The 21645-nt window shown below is 39.8% G+C and overlaps 2 protein-coding genes across 2 annotated transcripts; one reads left to right on the top strand and one right to left on the bottom strand.

Moving 5' to 3' along the window:
* Positions 1-447: 447 nt before the first annotated feature.
* On the top strand, positions 448-16834 carry LOC306889795 (chondroitin sulfate proteoglycan 4-like). Its single transcript, XM_079449103.1, has 10 exons — positions 448-706; positions 1845-2008; positions 3265-6747; positions 7425-7898; positions 9152-9328; positions 9888-10086; positions 10205-10336; positions 10703-10875; positions 11800-11977; positions 12516-16834. Exons 1-10 carry the CDS (start codon positions 622-624, stop codon positions 14618-14620), a joined length of 7170 nt encoding a protein of 2389 aa, XP_079305229.1. The 5' UTR covers positions 448-621; the 3' UTR covers positions 14621-16834.
* Positions 16439-21253, bottom strand: snx18b (sorting nexin 18b). Its single transcript, XM_079449104.1, has 2 exons — positions 19578-21253; positions 16439-18627 (listed from the first exon to the last, which is right to left on the bottom strand). The coding sequence occupies exons 1-2, from the start codon at positions 21025-21027 to the stop codon at positions 18380-18382; spliced, it is 1698 nt and encodes a 565-aa protein (XP_079305230.1). The 5' UTR covers positions 21028-21253; the 3' UTR covers positions 16439-18379.
* Positions 21254-21645: the final 392 nt, after the last annotated feature.

The raw sequence follows: 21645 nt of genomic DNA, 5'->3' as shown, positions 1-21645 counted from the left end.
CCTGTCAGAATAAAACAGATGTTTGAATGATAGAATAAAGGTTTGATTATAGAAACTTATTTACAATCTCTCTAGTTATTTATACCATAGGGTCTCAAAGCTAACACACAAACTAAAAACTACATTTATACTCGGGTTTATTATAAACATTTATTATAGGGTTCAGCTGATGGTCATTGCTAAAGTGATTCAACTTTATATGCTTAAAAATAACCACATCAAAAACACCAAGATCTTTTAAAGACACGCACATAGATTTTTTATTTTAAGCTCACTTATTTAAGACATTTGCTGTATTTATTAAATACTACAATTTACAAAAAAACGAATTGCTCTCTAACAAAGCCATCCAAAATAATCAATGTAATAAAATATAGATTAACAGCTTATATGACGTGAAATGTTATTTTGCTTATGAATATTAATGAAGAGGCGGCCCTTCTCCGTGCATCTCTGGGTTTGAGTCGAGAGGGGGCGGGGTTTACCTCGCACGCCCGTGACGTGTTTGATCGAGGACACTTGCAGGTACAGGACGGTGATTTAAAAAGTTAACAGACGGATGCAATGCGCGGACTTTGGGTGATGTTGCGTGAAGGACATTGAATGGCGCCGATATAAAACATGTGGATTCACATTTCCTTTGCGTGGACATTATTTTGGGGCGTGTCTGCGCTTCTTTCGTTGAGTGGCGGTCAAGTTTGCGGAGGTGAGTAAAGAATATTCAAAATAATATCTCTTCGTATTTTGCCCGTATTATTACTCTAATGTTCCAAGCACACACAAATGTATTCATTACATATGTTAAAAATGCACGAGGTTGCTGTCATTTTAGACTATAATTGTTATAATAATTTTCATGGTTAAGTCAAAGTCCAATATGTCTAAACACATGGAGTGACGTGGGAGGACAAATGAATACCTCGCTGTGCAAAGATGCTTATGCATATGTCTGATATGGGATTACATATAATCCGATTTAATATTGTTTACATGATCGGATGCGCTCTTCCCTAAAGGCAGAAAACGGCAACGCGTTTCAACACAATAAACAGAAGAGTGAAGGAGGAACATTAAACGCTTTAAAATATAAAACAAAGTGTTAATAACTTTGTAAAGTAAATACTTTGTTTAAAGGTATTTCTTATATGTGGGCATAAAAGTAAATCGTATTTATGTATGCAGGGATGTTGTTCACAACCACTGTCAATGTAGGTAAACATAATACGTCATTGATGTTTTCTTATCACAGTGCTTGAAGAAAATAAAGTCCAATAAGGTACAACATGCATTATGATAGATGTCATTAATCTGTCTTACTTTCTGTTGTTTCCTTGCAAAACCAGCAACTGGGACCTTTTTGATGATTTATATTCATATTTAAATAAATCCCCATCCATGAGACCCCAAGTGTTATAACAGAGTGCACGTGTGGCATGTTCATTCCTTTGTCTTTATTGAATTCTTTGACACAGTGCTCTACAAATTAAGCTGTCCTGCTTTTAAAAGGCATTCAGCACATTAAAATGCATTTATTGACTTCTGCATTCGAGCACGACAGCACTTAGGCTAAACTGCTTTAGGCGGTAGAGCGGCAGCTGTTGAGGTGACTGGTTAACTCAATTTTGGGGACAACAGCAGCGCCTAACCAAGAACAAAGTTATTCAAGCTACACTAGACATACTGTCGTGTATATGGCTTTATAGTCTTTATTTGTTTTTAGCCGGACAAAGTATTGAGCCTCTGGCACGTGTCCGTTGCCCTTAAAAGTGCTGGGTATAAAACTTTAACCATGTTGTGTGTGTTGAATTGGTTTTAATGGCATACAAAAACATATCACGTTACAGCTTCGTTCTATGGAGACGGCTTTGTGCTCCTGAAAACTGTCGAGCTGTCCAGTCAAACATCTTTTCATGTGCGGTTTCGAACATCTGGATCCAATGGCCTGCTTTTCCTGGCGGCTGGAGAGACAGACTTTCTCTGGGTGGGGCTGCACTCTGGCCGAATACAGGTGATTCAATAAATCGTCCTTTTATGATGTCACTGGAAAAGGTCATAGGTCACTGTGTATACTTAGTTTATTGCATAGATACGTGTTTTGATCATTGTACAACTTATTATTGGTTATATGTTGCGTACATTGTGCACAAAAACATACTATAAATCTGCCATATATTTCGTTAAGTAGGCATTAAGAGTTTTTTATTTACACCATATTTCACTTACATGCTAAATTCAGAGTAGATTTAAGTATACAGTCAATTCAGGGATTTGGAATTTGATAGAAGTTAGGAATTGTGTTAGAATATAGTCTTTGCTGAAGATTACTGCAGTTTTTAAATGCTTTAACATAGTTGGACTATATAAAACATGGCATATTACTAGGGGGATTAAGGATATGTGCATGATGTAGTAAGATACAGCTTAAAACAGACAGGTACCCACAGGCAAAAACAAAAGGCAAGTGATTTCTTGTCGCTTAGAGACAGAAAAAATCTCTGTAAATATTCGGTGCCTCAACTTGCATCACAGTTTTTTCTGTGAAATGCTGACATTGTGATTCTAATATCCCTAAACTCACTTTAGCCATTTCACAATTAATTTTTATTTGTTAATTCATATCTATTAATGACAAACTATACATACGTATCACTGGAAAGGCCTCTAGAAGGCACACTGGACCACACAATTTATATTATTTCAAATTAATGATGTAAAAAAGGCAATTTGACTAAAATAACTTTCCCCATAAGAGACCGACTATGGGTGTGTATTAGAAAGCATTTATGACCTACAACCATTTAAGTTTGTGAAAACTTTGGATATTCATGTTTATTCTCAACACATTTTAGTGACGGTAAAATGTTAATTCATTCAAATATTATATATGACGAGTCTGCCATGATACATGAAATCGATACATGAATGCATTTTTTTCTTCATAACATATAATTCTTAAATACATGCAAAAACATTATTGCAGTTTTCGAGGTCTGCAAACATTACGTCTTTTTTGTTGTATTGACAAGTTTGTCCAGTTTTCCTTGTGTGCAGAGTATTGCAAATACAAAATTCGGAATTAAGGAGAAATGTCAGTAGTTCACAGAACGAAACAAACATGATAATTTTACGTCATATAAATGGTAAATTCGTAAAATGGAAAACAGTTTTGGTGTGATCTTGTAATATTTCGAGCAATAGTAATACACATATACAATTTAGTCGTGTTCTGTTTTATGCTAAACTACTTAAACATTTTTCCATCAGGTACGGATTGATCTTGGATCTGGAGAACGCACTCTCTGGTCTGACAAGAGCATTGTTTTGAATGACCTCACCTGGCATACAGTAGAACTTCATCATGATCATGACAACATCACGCTTACTGTGGATAAAACCTCCCTCAGCACTGTTAAGATGCCAGGGTCCGACTTTGAACTGAGCCTTCAGGATGGACTTTTCGTCGGCGGTGTTCAGGACCTGAATAGACCCTTCCTCTCTGCACACCAGACGGTTGGCTTTCGAGGCTGTTTGGATGAGGTTCTATTTAATGAACATAACCTCCTCTCCTCTCTCAGGCCTTACTCTGGATACAAAATGATTCACGAGGTGTCCCTTGGCTGCAGCCCACAGTTTTCAGCCACTGTGAACGACTCGATGAGTTTTTTCAGTTCCATAGCGTACATTACACTGCCTACGTGGGAAGTGCCGCAAGAAGGCGTATTTGAATGTGAACTGCATACGTTACATTCAGAAGGGATTCTTCTGTACAGCTCTGCAGGCCACGGTAACTATATTGCCCTGGTAATTGAAAAGGGACACCTTGTAGCAGTTGTTCAAATAGGTGGAAGTAAAACAGTATTACGTTCCTTAATGGCTATCGGTGATGGGGGTTGGCATACGCTAAGACTCTATTTGTCCCATATGAATCTACAGTTTTCTGTGGGTTTGGAGATGCACAATTCGAGCTTTGGTGTAAATGTCAGTACCTTACAGCTTACTGGACCTCTTTACCTCGGTGGGGTGGATTTCAACACATACGCAGAAGTTCGTAAAAACGGACTGCTCTCTACGGTTGCTAAGCGTATCGGAGGAGGTTCATTCAAAGGCTGTCTTAGAAACATCCGCGTAAATTATCAAAGGACGGGACTTCCGAGAGCATTGGTCACTAAGGATATTTCTGTTGGTTGTGAAGAACGAACGCAGCTTGGACCCAGTAACACAAGTCTACCCATAGTTACTACAGATTCTGAGGCAGACCAGCGAAATTTTCTTTTGCTTATAGATTTAGAGGTTCTCGAGGGTGGACGTGCGCCACTGGAGCCGAAACACATTAGGTTTAACCTGGAGTTCAGCAAACTTGGGATTCATCAATCCCAGATTATGTTCCGCATCGAAGAGCAGCCGGTCCACGGGCAACTCCGTCTGGACGTCGCCTCCAATATGAAGGAAAACACCTTCAGTATGCAGGACCTCTGGCATGGCAGGGTCATGTATGTCCATGGAGGCTCCGAGGACCTAGTCGACTTTTTCATGTTTTCTATCTTCACCAGCAGCAAAAGGGAAGTGCCCGGTTATCTCAAAGGGAACCGCCTTTATAGATTTAACATCAGTATCACGTCCGTCAATGACGCCCCTGAATTAAGCCTCCCAGAGAGCAGTCTCTTTATTTTGCTGGAGCACTCAAAACGCTGTTTGACCACAGATGTCCTAAGAGTCATTGATCCCGATACTAATTCCACAGATCTGATATTCTCAGTGCTTGGTAACCTGAATGCCCAATCAGGCTTTTTAGAGATCGAGGAACGTCCAGTGACCTCATTTACCCAGCATGATCTTGAGCAGGGTAAAGTGAGTTACGTCCACAAGGGTGTCAAGAACTCCAGAATGGCTCTCAGAGTGAGTGACGGATATAAGGTGAGCAACACCGTGGTGTTTAGGATCATGGCTGTTCCCCTGGAACACAAAGTCGCCAACAACACTGGAGTGGATGTAACCCAAGGCGGCGCAACATGTATTACGAACAAACATCTAGCTGTTCAAGTGAATGTCGCTAAACAGTCGGTCGAGATTCGCTATGATGTCACAGTGCCACCAATATATGGCGAGCTACAAAGACTTCATTCTAGTGGACAGTGGAAGCCAACGACTACATTTACACAGAAGCTTCTTGAAAAGGAGCGTTTTAGATATCGCAGTACCTTCCACGGGACCCAGCAAAGTAACGTCACAGACAGTTTCAAATGTAAAGTCACCGTTGGCTCGTTAACTACGGACGAATTGTTGTTTATCGTGAAGGTACGCTGGATTCGATACAGAATCACCAGAAATAAGATTGAGACTGATGGTGATCACAGATTAATATTGACACCTCAAGAATTCCACATTGTCACCAAAGGTGTAAGACTTCCGGAAAGCGACCTTCACATTCGTATGTTGACATTACCCAGAAAAGGAAATCTGTTTCTAGATAATACTATTTTAAAAAAGAACTCCACGTTTACTCAACAAGACATAAGTGATCATAAATTACAATATGAGGTAAAAGAAAGGCCTCATGAGGATACTCGAGACGTGTTTCACTTTCAGGTGTTCTCAAAATTCTCCACGTCAGGAATTCTTGAGTTCAGAATCAGTATCAAAGCAAATATTCGTGACTTGGTTTTAAATAATCATGGACTTGCTCTTTTGGAAGGGGAGAGCAAGGTCATAACTAAACCAATGCTTTACTCAGAGACACCCAACAATGAAGAAGTACACTACAGTATCACCAGCACCCCTAAACATGGGATGTTAAAGAAAAAACAGCGCTCTAACTCCTCCTTCAGCAGTGACATCATAACGTTCACCAATCAGGATATATTAGAAGAACGTATCTTGTATGTCCATGATGACAGTGAAACAACACATGATGCGTTTACGTTCGAGGTTACATCTGTGGTCTCTCCCAAAATGAAGACGGGTGGCACGGAGGGCACCTTTAATATTTCCATCCAGTTGGTTAATGATGAGAAGCCCGTCCGTGTTGTTGATAAAGTGTTTCATGTTGTACGTGACAGCCAGCGGTTACTCACACTGGAAGACCTGTGCTATCATGATGCGGACACAGACTTTGATGACAAAGACCTGCTTTATACAAGACGAAAGATCCCAATGGGTGAGCTTGTCCTTGTAAATGACACCACACACAAGCTTTATCAATTCCGTCAGAAAGATTTGGAAGAGAGAAGAGTGCTGTTTGTTCACAAAGGGGTGAGTTACGGTCGGTTTGTCCTCTTCGTATCGGATGGAAAACACTACACATCAACATTACTTGAGGTCTCCGCTCAGGACCCATATGTAAAAGTGGAGAACAACACTGGTCTGTTGGTCCAAAAAGGTCAGATGGCCATCTTAAAATCTGATAATTTCAGTATAATCACTAATGTAGATATTAGGCATGATGAGGAAGTTGTCTTTGAGGTGTTTCAACCACCAAGCCACGGGACTCTTAACCGCAACGGCATCAAAACAAATACTTTTACACTTCATGACTTGAAGATGGGCTATGTGATGTATCATCAAGATGACAGCGAAATCCTGGCGGATTCTTTCAACTTCACCTGTAAGGTGAAAACGGTCCGGCTGGATGTAAGCGTGGCTGTTAAGATGTATCTTGAGAGCCATCAACAGCCCCCAAAAGTCATCCACAATAATCCAATCCTGGTGGAGGAGGGAAAGCCAGTCAAAGTCAACAAGAAGGTCCTCAAGGTTAGTTTTACTTTCATCAAAGTAGTAACAAAGGTCGACACACCAGAGCTCCTAAAATATACAAAAGATACTTAATTATTTAAATGACTTTCGCATGGGGTGTGACGTTTTGAGCACACAGGGTCTTCCTCAGACAAGGTCAATGGGTGTAGAGCATCCATTTGAGATTGATGTGCTTGTTTTTGTCCTCTCTTTAGTTTTACTTTTATAAATTCATGATATAACTTATGAGTTTGTCTGGTGCAGACAATAAATCTACGATGATAAGTGCCTTTACTTTATAGTACTTGAAGTTCTATGTATCTGGAATCTGTGAGCATGCTAAAAGAGACCAGAAAAGCTTAAAGGGCCAGTTCATCTAAAAATCTAAACTCGGTCATCATTTATTCACCCTCATGTGGTTCAAAACCTGTATTTGACTTTTTCTGTGGAAGACAAAAGAAGACGTCTCAGTGGTTTTGTGTTTATGGAAGTCAATGGGGGTCAATGTTGTTTGGTTACCCACATTCTTCAAAATATCTTCTTTTCTGTTCTGCAGAAGACAGAAAGTCATACAGGTTTGAAATGACATGATGTTGTTCGGGTCCAATATCCCTTTAAGAAGCATTTAATTCTATATCTTGGTTACGTTATGCCAAAAAATGCCAACTATTATCATCTTGTGTGGTCTGTTCTAGGTCATTCATGAGGATAACACTCCCCATGAGATAATGTATACTGTGAAGACGGCACCAGCTCATGGTTTTCTGCGGTTTTCTGCTCTAGAAGAAGATCACTACCGCGGTAGTCCGGAAAAGCCCATCATAAGCTTCTCACAGGCTGATATCAATGAAGGACACATTCAGTACGTCCAAACAAAACATGGACACATTAATGACACTTTCTCGCTTGACGTGACCAATGGCATTCTAACGTTGCACAATCTCATAGTCTCAGTGGATATTGTACCACAGCACGTCCCTTTAGAGGTGTCTAATGTGACTCTGAAAGAGGGTTCATCTAAAGCCCTCACTCAAGAGGTCATCAAAGTCACAAGCAGACACTTTCATGGACTCCAGCTTGTTTATCTTGTGACTGTGGGACCTTATCACGGTCAGATTGAGCACTCGAGGATCCAGGGTATTCCCATTCCATCCTTCACCAGAGTTCAGGTGAGCTTCACTTTAGCCTGGTGTGTACTCTGCACTGATGTAGGGCTGCATAGTCATGACTTTAAGTTGCTCAAAATTAGAATTATTACTTTTATGACTATACTCTTTAGCAGATCCCAATATAGGAAACAGTACTCTAATTTAGTTAATTTAGGGGTTCTCAGGTGACTTAAAAATGACAAATATTTAAAAGTTTGATAAAATGTGCATGAACGAAAGACACTTTAATAAAGGAAACAAGACCAGAGGACTATATCGATACAAATAGTTGAACATTAACAATTCAATCATAACATTTAAGACTAAAGACAATGAACAACGGAACAGTCTTTTAAGTGTTAATGGGTGATGAGGCTGATGACGGGCAGGTTTGGGGATTACAGACACGAATCAGGTGAGGGAGCGTGGAGGATCATGGGAGATAGAGTCCAATGGGAATACCATGACAACTACTTATTATTTGGCCAATTTTTTACGAATAAACATTTAACAGCCAACGTCATTTTCTAAATACCATTTTAATGGTAGAAATTGTGAGTTTTTGTGAGTGGGAAGGGGGCGTTTGAATATTGTTGAAAACAATTGGGGGCCTTAGAGCCAAAAAGGTTGAGAACCCCTGTTATTGAGTTACTATATTAAATAGTAAATCTGTAGTAAAGACTAGTATTAAAATAAGGTTCAAAAACACTAAAGTATCTAGGATTGTTAATAGATAAACTATAGTATTTAATTTTTTACATGAGATTATTGCAGTTTCATTTGTTGAAATGTGAAATACAGACTAAGAATCGAACATTAAAGGGATACTCCACCTGTCATGATTTACTCACACTCACGTTATTCCAAACCTGTGTGAATGTATTTGTTCTGAGAATATCTGGAAGAATGTTAGTAACTGATAGTTCTGGGGCATCTTTGATAGTAGGAAATACTACAATGGTAGTCAAAGGTGCCCCAGAGCTGTTTGCTTCATAATTTCCTCAAAATATCTTGTTTTACACAAAAAAATATAATTCATTGCCAGTAATTCATGACAGAATTGTCATTCTTAGGTGGATTATACCTTTAAATCTATTGTTTGGATGTTTTAAGTGTACAAAAGAAACGTGAAACTTGGTGAATTACCTAAAGCTCATGACGTACAAGAACAACCATTTTACACATACATTCCAGCATCATTATGATAATAACATATAAAGTAAACAATATGTAATATGTGTTACGGAGCAACATTTTATATTTTTTCTTCACAGGCTGAACAGGGGTTTATATTCTATGTCCATGATGGAAGTGAGACCAGGGCTGATAATTTTACAGTGGTGGCCAATGATACGGATCTCAGGAAGCACAGTTTGCCTTTTATAATTTATGTCAATATAACACCCATAAATGATGAAGCCCCAGTTATAACAGTCAATAGAAACCTCAAGGTGAGTTTTTTATAATGTGCTTTGTACATCATGGCTACTGTAAATTGTAAAAACACTTTTTCTTCTGCAATATTTATAGCATTTGTCAACATGAAATGTGTAAATATAATATATCTCCTATTTGGATCAAAAAGGTGTTCGTACAGGAGGTTTTCCAAAGCCCACATAATGTGGTATATACACATATTTATTTTTTGTGCACCACAATAATATGTTTGATTTAAATCAGTGGAACGAATTTTTTTTGAATCTTTATGATGATTTCTTAGACTTAGATAAAGAACACTTGTTATTTCTATATGGCTTGGTGGTCTAGACTGTAAACGTCTATTTTCACCACCAGGAGGCTCAATAAACACGTGTAGAAAATGTGAAACCTCGGTTTATCAGTCAGAGGTCAGAGATCTGACAAGATCTAGAATATCTCACTGGGTAGAAATTGTGAATGGGGGACTTTTCAATATTGTTGCGGAAAAAGTCAAAAAGATTGAGCACCACTGCTTTAGAGAGAAGTGTCATTTGTTTTCAATGCTTTACTCTGGTTCACTTTTATTTATAGGTGTGGGAAGGCTCTGTGACAGAGATAACTACTGAAGACCTCAGCGCCGGTGATGCAGATTCTCCTCCAGAGACTCTAGAATTCATCATCACACCACCAAGTAATGGGCACGTGGCCTTGAAGAGCGCCCCCTCCAGACAAGTTCTGAACTTCACACAGGAGCACATCAATCACGGCCAGCTGGTGTTTGTACATAGTGGTTAGTTTAACGTGCCTTTTAGTTGCTAATATTGAACTTCCCAAATCTATCAGTCATAAGACACGATGGCTTCATCATTCAGGTATATAGCAGGTTTGTGGTATTAATGTTTTGACAGGTGCCGTGTCAGGAGGATTTCACTTTCAAGTCAATGATGGGCTGAACTTCGCTCAAAGACAGATCTTCAGTGTCACCGCTCAATCTCTGGTCATCAGCTTGGAGAAAAATAAGGAGCTGAGAGTGTTCCCAGGTTCAATTTTACTACTGGATACGTTTTAAGCCCTTTTTTGCTTCTTGTTTTCTCGAAACTCCATTTCCTGAAGCCGTGCCAATGTTTGTAATGTACATATAGTGTTACAAAGCAAACAGCTTTAACAATAAAGTCAAATCACTATATAAGATGTGTGACCATAGTGCAAATGAAAATAGATAAATAAACATAACAAGTGGCATTGACTAGACAAATAACTATTACTATATGGCTATATCTGATATACAGTATACTGAGACTACTCGTCGAATTGAATAAAACAGTTAAAGATGCAGGTATAAGTAAGTTAGAGATATTGCATCTTTTGTGTAGTGCAGAGGATTTATTTCCTGCATCCTTTTGTAGGTTCTTCAAAGTTTATTTCTGAAGACAAGCTGTTGGCAATCACAAACGACTATGATGATATTACAAGTCGCACCATCACCTATACTGTGACCTCTCCTCCAAGATACGGGAGACTGATGGTGAAACAAATGGACAATTCCACACAAGAGATCTCTTCCTTCACCCAAACCATGGTACAGTATTTATTAAAGGGATACTCCACCCCAGAATGAAAATACTGTCATCATTTACGCACCCTCAAATCTTTCCAAACCCCAATATGTTCTGATGAACACAAAGAAAGATATTTTGAAGAATGATGAGAAACTGACATCATTGACTGCCGTAGTAAGAACAGTTATTGTATAATTTGTTCTGTTCAACACAACATGAAATAGTTTGAGGAATTTAGCAAAGCAAACAGTTCTGGGGCACTTTTGACCACCATTTAATTTTTTTCTACTATGGTAGTCAATGGTGACCCATGTTTCCAAATATATTTCTCTGTGCTCATCAAAACAAAGAAATGTATACCGGTGGGGAACAACCTGGGGGTGAGTAATGCATGATAATGGGTGAACTGTCCCTTTAAACAACTTGTGTTTTTGTGACTAAATCTGATTTGATCGGCTGATATAGAAATATTTCATTCTGGTATAAACTCTAATCGCTTTATGGCATGTTTCATTTCATCATTTGTAAATATAACCTTAGATATGTTACTAATTAAGTATATTTATTGTAATTTGCGTAATATTATCCGGTGTTATGAATCTGGCGTTTGTAATCGGGAAATCACATATGGAATGTTGTTGCAATGTTGCGATTAGCAGAATCAAGAATTTCAGAGCGCTGTGTAATAATAGGTTAATATACTGTAAGTGTACATTTACATTATTACACCATTTTAAATCCAATTTCATTGTTAAATCAGTGTTTTACAGTGTACATAAGTCATTACTGAGGATTAAGTGTATCTAGAGTGATCTTTTAGCAAAATAATTATTGATATCGATTTAAAATGATATTTTACTATGGACAAAAAAATCATGCAAACGACAACTGAAACAAATGTGACTTATGTGGAATTATATGAATCATTGTCACTCTTGTTTTAGGTGAAAGAAGAAGCTGTACTGTATGCACAGACTGAACCTGTTGCATGGGCAGCATCAGATTCCTTCACCTTCACTGTCTCCTGCCCTCCCTCATCTCTGCAACCTCACACCTTTAATATCCACATCTCTTATGAAAATACAGACAAGGAGCACATGAGCGCGCTTCATGCAAACACTGGTAATATCGCTGACTTCACTGTATCAAAAATATAATGGGAAACAATTTATTAAAATAACTAAATGACTTAAACTGAATAATCAGATTGTTCCAAACCTGTGTCAATGTATTTGCTCTGCTGAACACACAAAGATATTTACATTACATTAACCTTTATTCATTTGTCAGACGCTTTTATCCAAAGTGACTTACAAGTAGTTATACAAGTAGATATCTGGAAGATTGTCCGATCTCAGCCCCCATTGACCCCCATGGTATTTATTTTCCTATTTACTATGGTAGTAAATGGTGGCTGAGATCATTCTTCCAAATTTCTTCCTATGTGTTCAGCAAAACAAAGAAATGTATACAGTTTTGTAACGATCAACGGGTGAGTAAATGATGACAGAATCGGGTGAATTATCCCCTGTAATATGCGATGATTATAATAAACAAAGTTTATATAGGCACATTTTTTTATTCATAATTTATTCTTATAAATGTCATATTTAAAATGCATATATTTAATTTATAACCACATTATGTGTTAATTATTTAGGTGCTGTTGTCGCTGAGGGTAGTAGTGTTCTCATAGACGAATCGAAGCTGGATGCCTCCAACCTTTTGGGAAAGCTAGATAAAGCAGAACAGCACTTTTTTGAAGTCTGGTATGAGATCACATCTCCTCCGCACCATGGCACAATTCTTGCCGGTGAACGGAACCAGACACACGAAAGATCAAAGTTCTCACAATTCAACCTCCACAAGCATGGAATCATATATGTACATGACGACTCGGAGACCACTCATGATAACTTTACATTTGACGTGTGGCTAAACCCCAGAGGCAAGCCTGCTGAACGACCACAGAATGCAGACCAGGTGGTATCCGAATTGTTCAATATCACCGTGACCCCTGTTAATGATCAACCTCCTGTGCTCAAGACAGGAACCCCCAAACTCAAAGTGGTCAAGGGGGACACCGTGGCCTTAGACCCTGAATATCTTTATGTGGAGGACCAGGACACCCCCCCTGAAGAGATTCAATATACTGTAATTGGCAAGCCCCAAAATGGCTTCCTTGCTTTTGAAGGTCAACTGAATAAGTCTGTTGTTACTTTTACCCAAGCTGATATAAATGATAGAAGGGTGCATTTCATCCAAAAAGGAGAACTCTCCTCAGGGGCAATCTACCTCAATATCACTGATGGATTTCACAGACCGCTTTATAAGCTCTGCAGTGTGAAGGTAGAGAATATCACCATCCTTGTGGTCAACAATACTGGACTGACTCTGTTGCAAGGTCAGACGACAGTGACTCTGACACTTGAGCACCTGGCTGCAGTCGCCAATAAGAGAAACGCATCCATTAAGTATTTAATTACGACCCCACCAAGACACGGGACTCTCATAGTTATGGAAAACCCAGTCACACACTTTGACCAAGAGGACCTGCACACTGGCATAGTGTTGTATCGCATGACTGACCCGTCGTCCTATCAGGACAGCTTTGAGTTCACGGTCTTCACATCTGAGACTAACCTGACTAACCAAGTGGTAAACATCACTGTCCGGCCACTGATCCACCTCGGAGAGCATGTTAGGATCCCAAATGGTATCCCGGTGAAGCTCAGAAAAGATGTTCTGGATGCAACCGAATTGGCCTCCCTTAGTGGTAGTGACCCTGTATTTGAAATCCTTGAGCCTCCGAAACATGGCAAGCTAGTTAAGGTTACATTTGGCCTTGGGGGAGCGTCTCATTCAGTGGAATCCTTTTCATTCAGGGATGTGGAACAGGGACGAGTCGCCATTGAGGAAAACATCAACTTCACCACTGTTCATGGCAACACAACAGCAGGCAGGTACAATGTCACTGCACTCTATCCACTTAGTGACTCATTTGTTTTCCTTTTAAAGGCGGATGATGTTCAGCCTGCCGTGGGGAAGTTTGTTTATGTGGTATTACCCTATGACCCTGTAACAGGGAAGCACCTACTCTCAGAGCCACTTCTGTGGCCGACCAGGTTGCCGACATTAAACCGAACAACAAATTCGCTGTCAACTGTGTTCCCTCCATCTCATGCTGATCCGACATCAAGACCCCACAGAACGGCTGCCAAGCTGAAACCTCGAAACCGCTGGGGGAACCACACACGAAGCAGATCCACCATTCCACATGTGCCCCGAACAACAATGGGTAAATCAAACCCTTCTCCAAAACATACCTTAGTCAGAATGGAGTCCCTACCAAGACCTGCGTCTGATCCACTGCTTATAATTCTACCACTTCTCGCCTGCCTCCTGCTGATTGTCATCCTTGTGGTTGTCATTCTTGTCTTCCGGCACCGAAGGGAAAAGCGGGCCCACCCAGCAATGATCCAGGATCTGACGGAGAACCCCGGAGAAGAGCTTTTAGGCAGAGGCCCATATCTGGGTCAGCCTGAGAGAAGTCTCACAGTTCCCTCTGTAATAGTAACTCCACTTACTCCAAGTTGCCCCGGCAGCCCTCTTTTAAACACTGTACACAGCGGAGCATTGGTGCCTGCGATTGAACGAGCTGTGCCGCCGTTTCTGCTTTGCACATGGAGTCCACTTGACCCCGATTCTGTCCAGCAGTGTTCCCCAGCGACACCCCCCCTTAAACAAAACCAGTACTGGGTTTGACAAAGATCTTTTGTTCCTTCTGTTGTTCCTACCAGAACTTTGTGAACCATTCAATGAAAAAGAGTAAAGCAAGCTTCTACGTTTCATACCAGTACATTAAGGTACTCAGACAACCCACCAATGCTACTACTGGGATTTTGATTTCAACCTTGTAGACTAAAGGTCGGTTGATGTAGTATTAAGGGAAAGATTTATCACCAAATAACTTGTGCATACGTTTTAAATTTTTGTTTTCTTCAGCTAACATTTCTAAACAGCCCCCCTAAAAATTCAGAGATTCTCCATAAACTGTACACAAATTGGTGATCGCCTCAGTCCCCTTTAAATTTCAATACGAAAATGGCGGCAGACTTCGGCTCTTCCCCTTCTTTCAGCATCGCAGAGCGAGAATCAGAGGACAGGACAAGGTGTGCGTTTTTCGAGAGATTGTTAAAATATCTGAATCAGTGCAGTTATTTGTCATTTAGTTTACAAAATGTCATGGGGGAGTAATCGGTTTACTGTCAGTTTTCGCTGCGTTCACCCCTCCACAGCTTCCTCCAGCAAAAATGAAGCTCTTAACACTAATGGAAGCATAGTCTTCTTTATGAAACAATCATGTTGTTGCTGTTTTCATTGAAAACTTGACATGAAAACTAAACTTTCAATATAAAACATTATACAGTGCATGTGGCATTAACTGACTCCAGCCTCATAGCTGTGTTGTTTATATTGCTAATATGGATAGTCAATATAAGTTTAAAGTTATATGTTGTTTACTGGTAAAATTATTCTGTTTGTACTAGAAATGCAAACAGTAAAATGTTGTATTTATACAGTAAACAGGTTGTGTGTATGTGATCAGGAAGACTCGTATTTGGCTTGTTCAGTACTCAAATGTTATACCAATCTATGCAATAGAGTGGAATTCTGCAATATGTTTACCATACCATTTATTGTATTTTTTTTACTTTGTATTTTTACTCTTACACCCTCATTGGGGACTGAGCCCCCCTTAAATGAAAATCCTAGAATTGCCCCTGCCTATAGCTTAGATCTTTTCGAGTTTACATTATAAGTTATTGGTACTGGGTCATAATGTCTTACACTCACTTTTTTGCAGTATACAGTTAAATGGATAGAATGGGTGAACATGGACATACATGAACATTAATACAGTTCATTGAAAACAATTTGAGCAGAATGTTAACCTCAGATCAGACATTTTGCCACGGTTTAGAGGAAAGCAACCTATAAAGTTTAATACAAAGTCTTCTTGGTTTCATGAAACATTAATATACACTTGTAAAAATAAAGGTGCTTTAACGTGAAAAAGAACCTTTGAATCCTTAGAACCTTTGTTTCTTTAGGGAACCAAAAATGGTTCTTAATCTATGGCATCGTTGAGATTAACATTTTGTAGCATTTATTTTAGGAGTATAATAAATTGCTTATAAATTGTATAGAAAAAGTAGTCCTTGTGCACTTTAATATTACAGCATATATTGTTCAAGAAGTACAGGTTATCCAACAACAACTAAACCTTTTCTAATTAAATCTTTCTTGTAAGTCTGCTGCAGGGGTTCTCAACCTTTTTGACTGCAAGCCACTGTATTTTACAATATTCAAAGACCCAACTAACAAAAACTCAAAACTTCTACCCGTAAAATATTTTTTTATATATACATTTTTGTACACGTATTTTAATTCTCAGTTTGTCTCATTTTAAAATATAAGTCATCTTGATGCCCCCTTGGAAGTTAGCTGGGACCCCTTGCGGGCCACCGTCCCCCTGTTGAGAAACACTGCTGTATGTTGATAACATAACAATAGCATAATGCGGTATTCTCAATAGTTTACTTACAGTATATGGTCACGTTTGCTACAGACACAGTCAGTCAACTTAGCATGAAATGAAGGGAACTGAAACTACTCCAAAATACATTTTTAAGAAGTATCTAAACTAAACATTTCACACTGACCACGAAAACAAATCCTTTGGCATTCGTAGGATATACAGAATGTGTAATGTGTCTAGTAATTTATATTGTTTTAAGCCACATACACTGTTTGATATTTTGTAATACGTGGAACTTTCTATGTGCTGCAAATGCTATTTATGAATGTTTACAGTACTTGATGTGTGTATGTATCTGATTGAAAGTGTTTCTGAGTGGATGATGGTATTCATGAAACACTCGTTGGATATTAATGTAGAATAAAAGTTATGCCTTTTAATCCTTGGAAGAGTTTAACACAGAAACCCTGTTTCTAGAATACTTGAATTATTTGGCCTGCAAGTTTGCATGGCATCACATTACTAAGTTTCTTAATTCCCCAAACAAGCCACAGGCCGAATAATCAGATGATAAACCTGTTTAGATATTTGATTTAGAAAACCCTGAAACCCAGATGTGGACCGTCTTAGTCTTTAGGTGTTATAACCCCTATATGTAATATTTGGGAGTCAATTCTTCACGTTTTGTGACCCAAGTGTCTGAATGGAGAAGCAGGCAGCGTGTGGAAACAGAAGGCTAACTTTAGCTCTTATAAATAATTCAGCTGTAGTGAGACAATGACTGCTCTGGGCGACTCATTTAGTCCTTTAGTAAGCAGCACCAGAACCGATCACAGCACTCCTAAAAAACACCATTTGATCGAAAAGCTTATTTAATCTGCTTTATGCTTAAATTAGCTTTCCTGTTTTTCACTTATTCTTCTTTTACGGTTTCACTTCATTTTTTAAACAGCTGTTATACGGTCATAACAACGAATGTTTAACAAACAATTCTTACACTGTCCTTAAAACTGTGACTGACTGAAGCCAAACTAAGTGAAGTACAGTTTAAGAATAACGAAACTGCTGGTAAACTAGCCGTGAGTGATCCTCTGTGACTCGTCTGGAATGTCTTCTAGATAAAGGGGGTTCAGCCCATGTTTTCTAGGTCATTGTTTCTTTGCGCTTCACCTCCAGGGCTGAGAAACTGTGTCTCGTCTTTCTCTTACAAACTTAATTTAAAACAGACATGGGCCTCTCCCTCGCAGCAGATTCGATAAAGATTGATCGTGTGTGAGATAAAACTCGCACGGACTGAGAGGGAATTGTGCAGCAACCATATCCGATATGCTTTCTGACACAAAAAGGTGAATTTGTCACAGTGTGTATTAAGATTAATTACAGAACCAAAAAACAGTACAAAAGACATTCAAACTTACTCTTTTTTTAGGGTCACCACAGGTCAAAGTCCATGGAAAAAGAGAAAGAACATCAACGCAGGCACTTCGTGATAAAGAAGTATTTATGCTGTTTACTATTTACCGTAAGTACTAATACAATAAAACTGTAAACTTGAAACTGTTACACACATTTTAAAGGGATAGTTCAATCTAATAATAAACAATCTGTCATTGTTTATTCACCGTCGTGTCATAAAACCTCTTTCCTTTTCAGAACACAAAAGAAGATATTTTGAGAAATGTCTAAGAGGTTTTGTGTTCATACAATAGAAGTCAATCATGGGCGATGTTGTTTATTGACCAGGGTTATTTAAAATATAATTTTTTGCAAAGTCATAAAGGTTTGGAATGACATGAGGGCGGATAAATACGGACAACTGCCAATCTCGGGCACGCATTTATTAACATTACTCACCCCTTAAGACCACCCAATTCTAAAAATAAAATACCTGTATTTTAATGCATCAATAATAAAGAAAGGTTTCTTAATTATTGTTTTATTTCAGTTCTTTTATAGTAATATTTTATCATGAATTTAACATTCTACGCCTGATCATACATGTCCCTGGCTTCCTCCAACTTGCCTGTGATTTTCTGAAAGAAGTTAATCTGCTGCTGTAAGAAATGTTGCATCTGGGCCTTGAAGTCGCGCACGCGCACGCGGTGAAAGTGCTGGATTTCCGCTAGCGTTGCGCAGGAGATGATGTTGCAGCGTTCGTTGATGCCTCCTCCTGCAGCTCCATCTTTTTCCTCCCCGTGCTTCTGGCTCTCCTTGGCCTTGGTGAGGGCTCCTGGAGGAACAACAATTAAAGCATTAAGTCATCCAGAATTCCATTTCAAAATGTGCACAAACACGTGTTTGCAATTTATAGCGATTCTGTCACCTCAAACATATGAAAATGCAAGCTCAGACCAGTCATGCTCAGAGTGAGTGTTTACAGATCTCTTTGGAATTTGAGTTTGCATGAACTCAAGGACACTTTCAGTTTTCCCTGCACACTTCATGCTACTAGACATGAACTTGTGCTTCATTATTTTACAATAAACTCGGATGTATTTTAAAGGCATCTGAAAAACTAAATCTTTGAGTTAAACTGTGACTGAATGTGATGTAAGCATTCCCAGCTACCCTGTGCTGGGGCCCAAAGTTTAGGATTAGATCCTTCATCGCAAAAGCTTTCCCAGTGTCAGTTAAATCGCAATTGATCATAGTAAACAGCATTAACAATTTGCGTGACGTACACTATGAAATATGAGCCTGCTGCAAAGAATGACATCATTCAATATCATCATTACACATCAAAGCAATAGACTTTGTTAGAGCCGTACACTTCCCCCATTGAAGAGATGTGGAATTACAACAGAGTTGGCATCGGTCCAGCAGAGCAACACACATCCCATACTGTTGCTATGGGGCGGTTGCGATTATGCATCTTAAAAAAGGGTACCGTTTTGCTAAGTCCATGTGTCCTTATTTGTCTTATTTCTATCTAGATTGAAGTCGATCATTGTTATTTAACTTGTCTGTTTTCTTGACTCTATTCTCCACCATGCAATAGCGGCACCGTTACAACATCGAGTTTTTTTCCCCACGAATGTATTATAGCCAATGGCCGGTTGACTAAAAGTGCGTTTTTCTGTAAACCGATCTCATGCGACATAAATTGTGACCCACTGACCTACTTCCACAATTGATTGCATGCCACCACACACTTGAGCAAACACAAGAAAATTCCCCAACCTTTCTGAACATGGATAATGTCTGGAAAGTTTGCAAGATGTCCCTGGTAAATCGCTAAAAGATCGGATATGGGGTCTAGATCCTGTCGGGGTTGCTGCGCAAAATAATCCCCAATGGTCTCGTACACTTCTCCGGTGTGTGCTATCGCCTTGTTTAATGGAGCGGAGTAGACTTGCTGGTCGAACTCGAAGGCCTGATTTAATAGTCTGAAGGCCTGGCCGACTCTCTGATATTCCTTTTTAAAACCCGTAATCTGCTTTCTGGCAAATTCATTGATGGTGACGTTGACGTGCAGGAGGTTTTCGTCCATCTTTCTGGTGAACGTTTTGAAACCATCGACTTTGCTTTCTACCTCCTGTAGGTCAAGGGGCAAAGCTGGAGGGGAGATGGTGAGGAAAAAGTTGGCACCGACTAAGTCGTCCTTCTCTGCCTTTCTCTTGCCTTGCTTCCAAGCTTTCTCGTCGTTGCTGCTGCACGTAAGGAAATGCTGGAAAACATCACATTTGGATAAAACTGGATGACTCGTCATGTGATTCATCCACCATATTAAACCTTTCCTACGCTTGGAGATGAAATCCTCCTCAAATCGCCCCGTGGCCTGTTTCTCTGGCAGATGTGGCACCGAAATAACAGGAAACTTTTCAACGAGACGGGCGTAAAGCCAGTCGAAGTGCTTGTATCTTCTATTGACCTTATTCTGTGTATGACTGGGCGTAAGGCCATACGACATGTAGGTCTTCATGCCTTTAAATTTTGTCTGTTTGGTGGGGTCGTCAATAACGCTCGTAAACGGATACGGGTTCTCCTGCCATTCCGGCCCACACTGTCCCATCACCACAATTATTTTGTCTCCATCTCTGACCACAGCTGAAGCTTCGCCCAAAACGAAGGCTTCGCCGCCAGACTTGACAAAGGTAGAAAACCTGTTGAGATTTTTCCCAACGGTTAATGTGCTTTTGGGGTGTTGCGCGCTGCCGCGCCGCGACGCAGAGGAGCTCGTCGTCGAACGTCCAGCTTGAGCGTTCCCGCTTTTTTCAGGTGTCGCGCGGTGTTCCTCCGCCGTCCCGCTGTCATCCCAGTCATCGTCCCAATCGTCGTCGCTTTCTTGGCTCGTCTGAAAACTGTGCCGTTCCTGTTGTTGAAGATGTCCCGCGTAAGCAGCGGAATGAGTGGGCGTCGATTCGTTTGAGGTGTCCCTCCTCTGTGGACTACTTTGGTAGTGATACTCGGAACTAGCGGATGTCCCGTTGCCGTGTACCGAGGTGTCAGTTCTTATCATTTCCACGTATGATGCGGGGAAGAGTCCGGTGTCGCCTCTGCTGTTCGTGCCCTCCAACCAACCATCGACCACCTCATCGCTAAGCAAAGTTAAAACTTCGCTTTCAGTCACAGAGATCTCGCCGGGGTTTTCAGAGATAAAGTCGTATAAAGCTCTCGCTCTGAGCGCCATAGTTGTGCGTGGAAACGGTGGTTAAACACACTTTCCAAAGTTACAGCGGACGCGCTCCCCGCGCCGTTCGTTTCAACAGCGGCCTTTTTTCGGCGACGTACGGTCTACAAACACACGTCGAGAAGACACTTTTAAGACATTTCGCTGTAAAACTTGTTGAAAATTCCACTCACAGGACAGTAGGGGAAAAGTCTGTGGGTTTTGTGTGCGCCAGCCCCTCTCCGCTGAAAGCGCTCTGCGGTCCAGAGCAGAATAATCGAGGGTGGAGCCAATCGGAATAATCACCCTGGGGTTGCGAATAAACCCCAAATGTATATATATATATAGCCTATACATTTCTACAGTGTCTTTCTTGTAACACTTTGTAATAACCTTATTGGTCAACATTAGCTATACGATTACGTTATGCAGCTCGATGTATTAGTAATCAGTGCATATTTAAAATATGATCATAAATAAGATATATTAAGCGATGTGTTATGATAACATCGTTCATAATTATTTACAAAAGTTCACAGGACGCTATTGGTTTATGTAAACGTACGGTTTTATTTAAGAATTATTGCAAAGTGTTGCTCTCTATTTCATCTAATCATCAAAGAATTTATTTAAGAAAAT

This window comes from Barbatula barbatula (genome assembly GCF_947034865.1).
Source record: "Barbatula barbatula genome assembly, chromosome: 24".
Lineage (NCBI taxonomy): Eukaryota > Metazoa > Chordata > Actinopteri > Cypriniformes > Nemacheilidae > Barbatula > Barbatula barbatula.
The sequence above is the reverse complement of the archived record's forward strand: the minus strand, read 5'-3'. Positions and strand labels throughout refer to the sequence as shown.

Excerpts from the sequence above, each read along its gene's own strand:
- LOC306889795 (XM_079449103.1), top strand. The coding sequence starts at position 622 with ATGTGGATTCACATTTCCTTTGCGTGGACATTATTTTGGGGCGTGTCT. Across the intron at positions 7,899-9,151 it reads CATCCTTCACCAGAGTTCAG|GCTGAACAGGGGTTTATATT; the intron begins GTGAGCTTCACT and ends TTTTCTTCACAG. Across the intron at positions 10,876-11,799 it reads CTTCCTTCACCCAAACCATG|GTGAAAGAAGAAGCTGTACT; the intron begins GTACAGTATTTA and ends CTCTTGTTTTAG.
- snx18b (XM_079449104.1), bottom strand. The coding sequence starts at position 21,027 with ATGGCGCTCAGAGCGAGAGCTTTATACGACTTTATCTCTGAAAACCCC. Across the intron at positions 18,628-19,577 it reads CATTATCCATGTTCAGAAAG|GAGCCCTCACCAAGGCCAAG; the intron begins GTTGGGGAATTT and ends TTGTTCCTCCAG.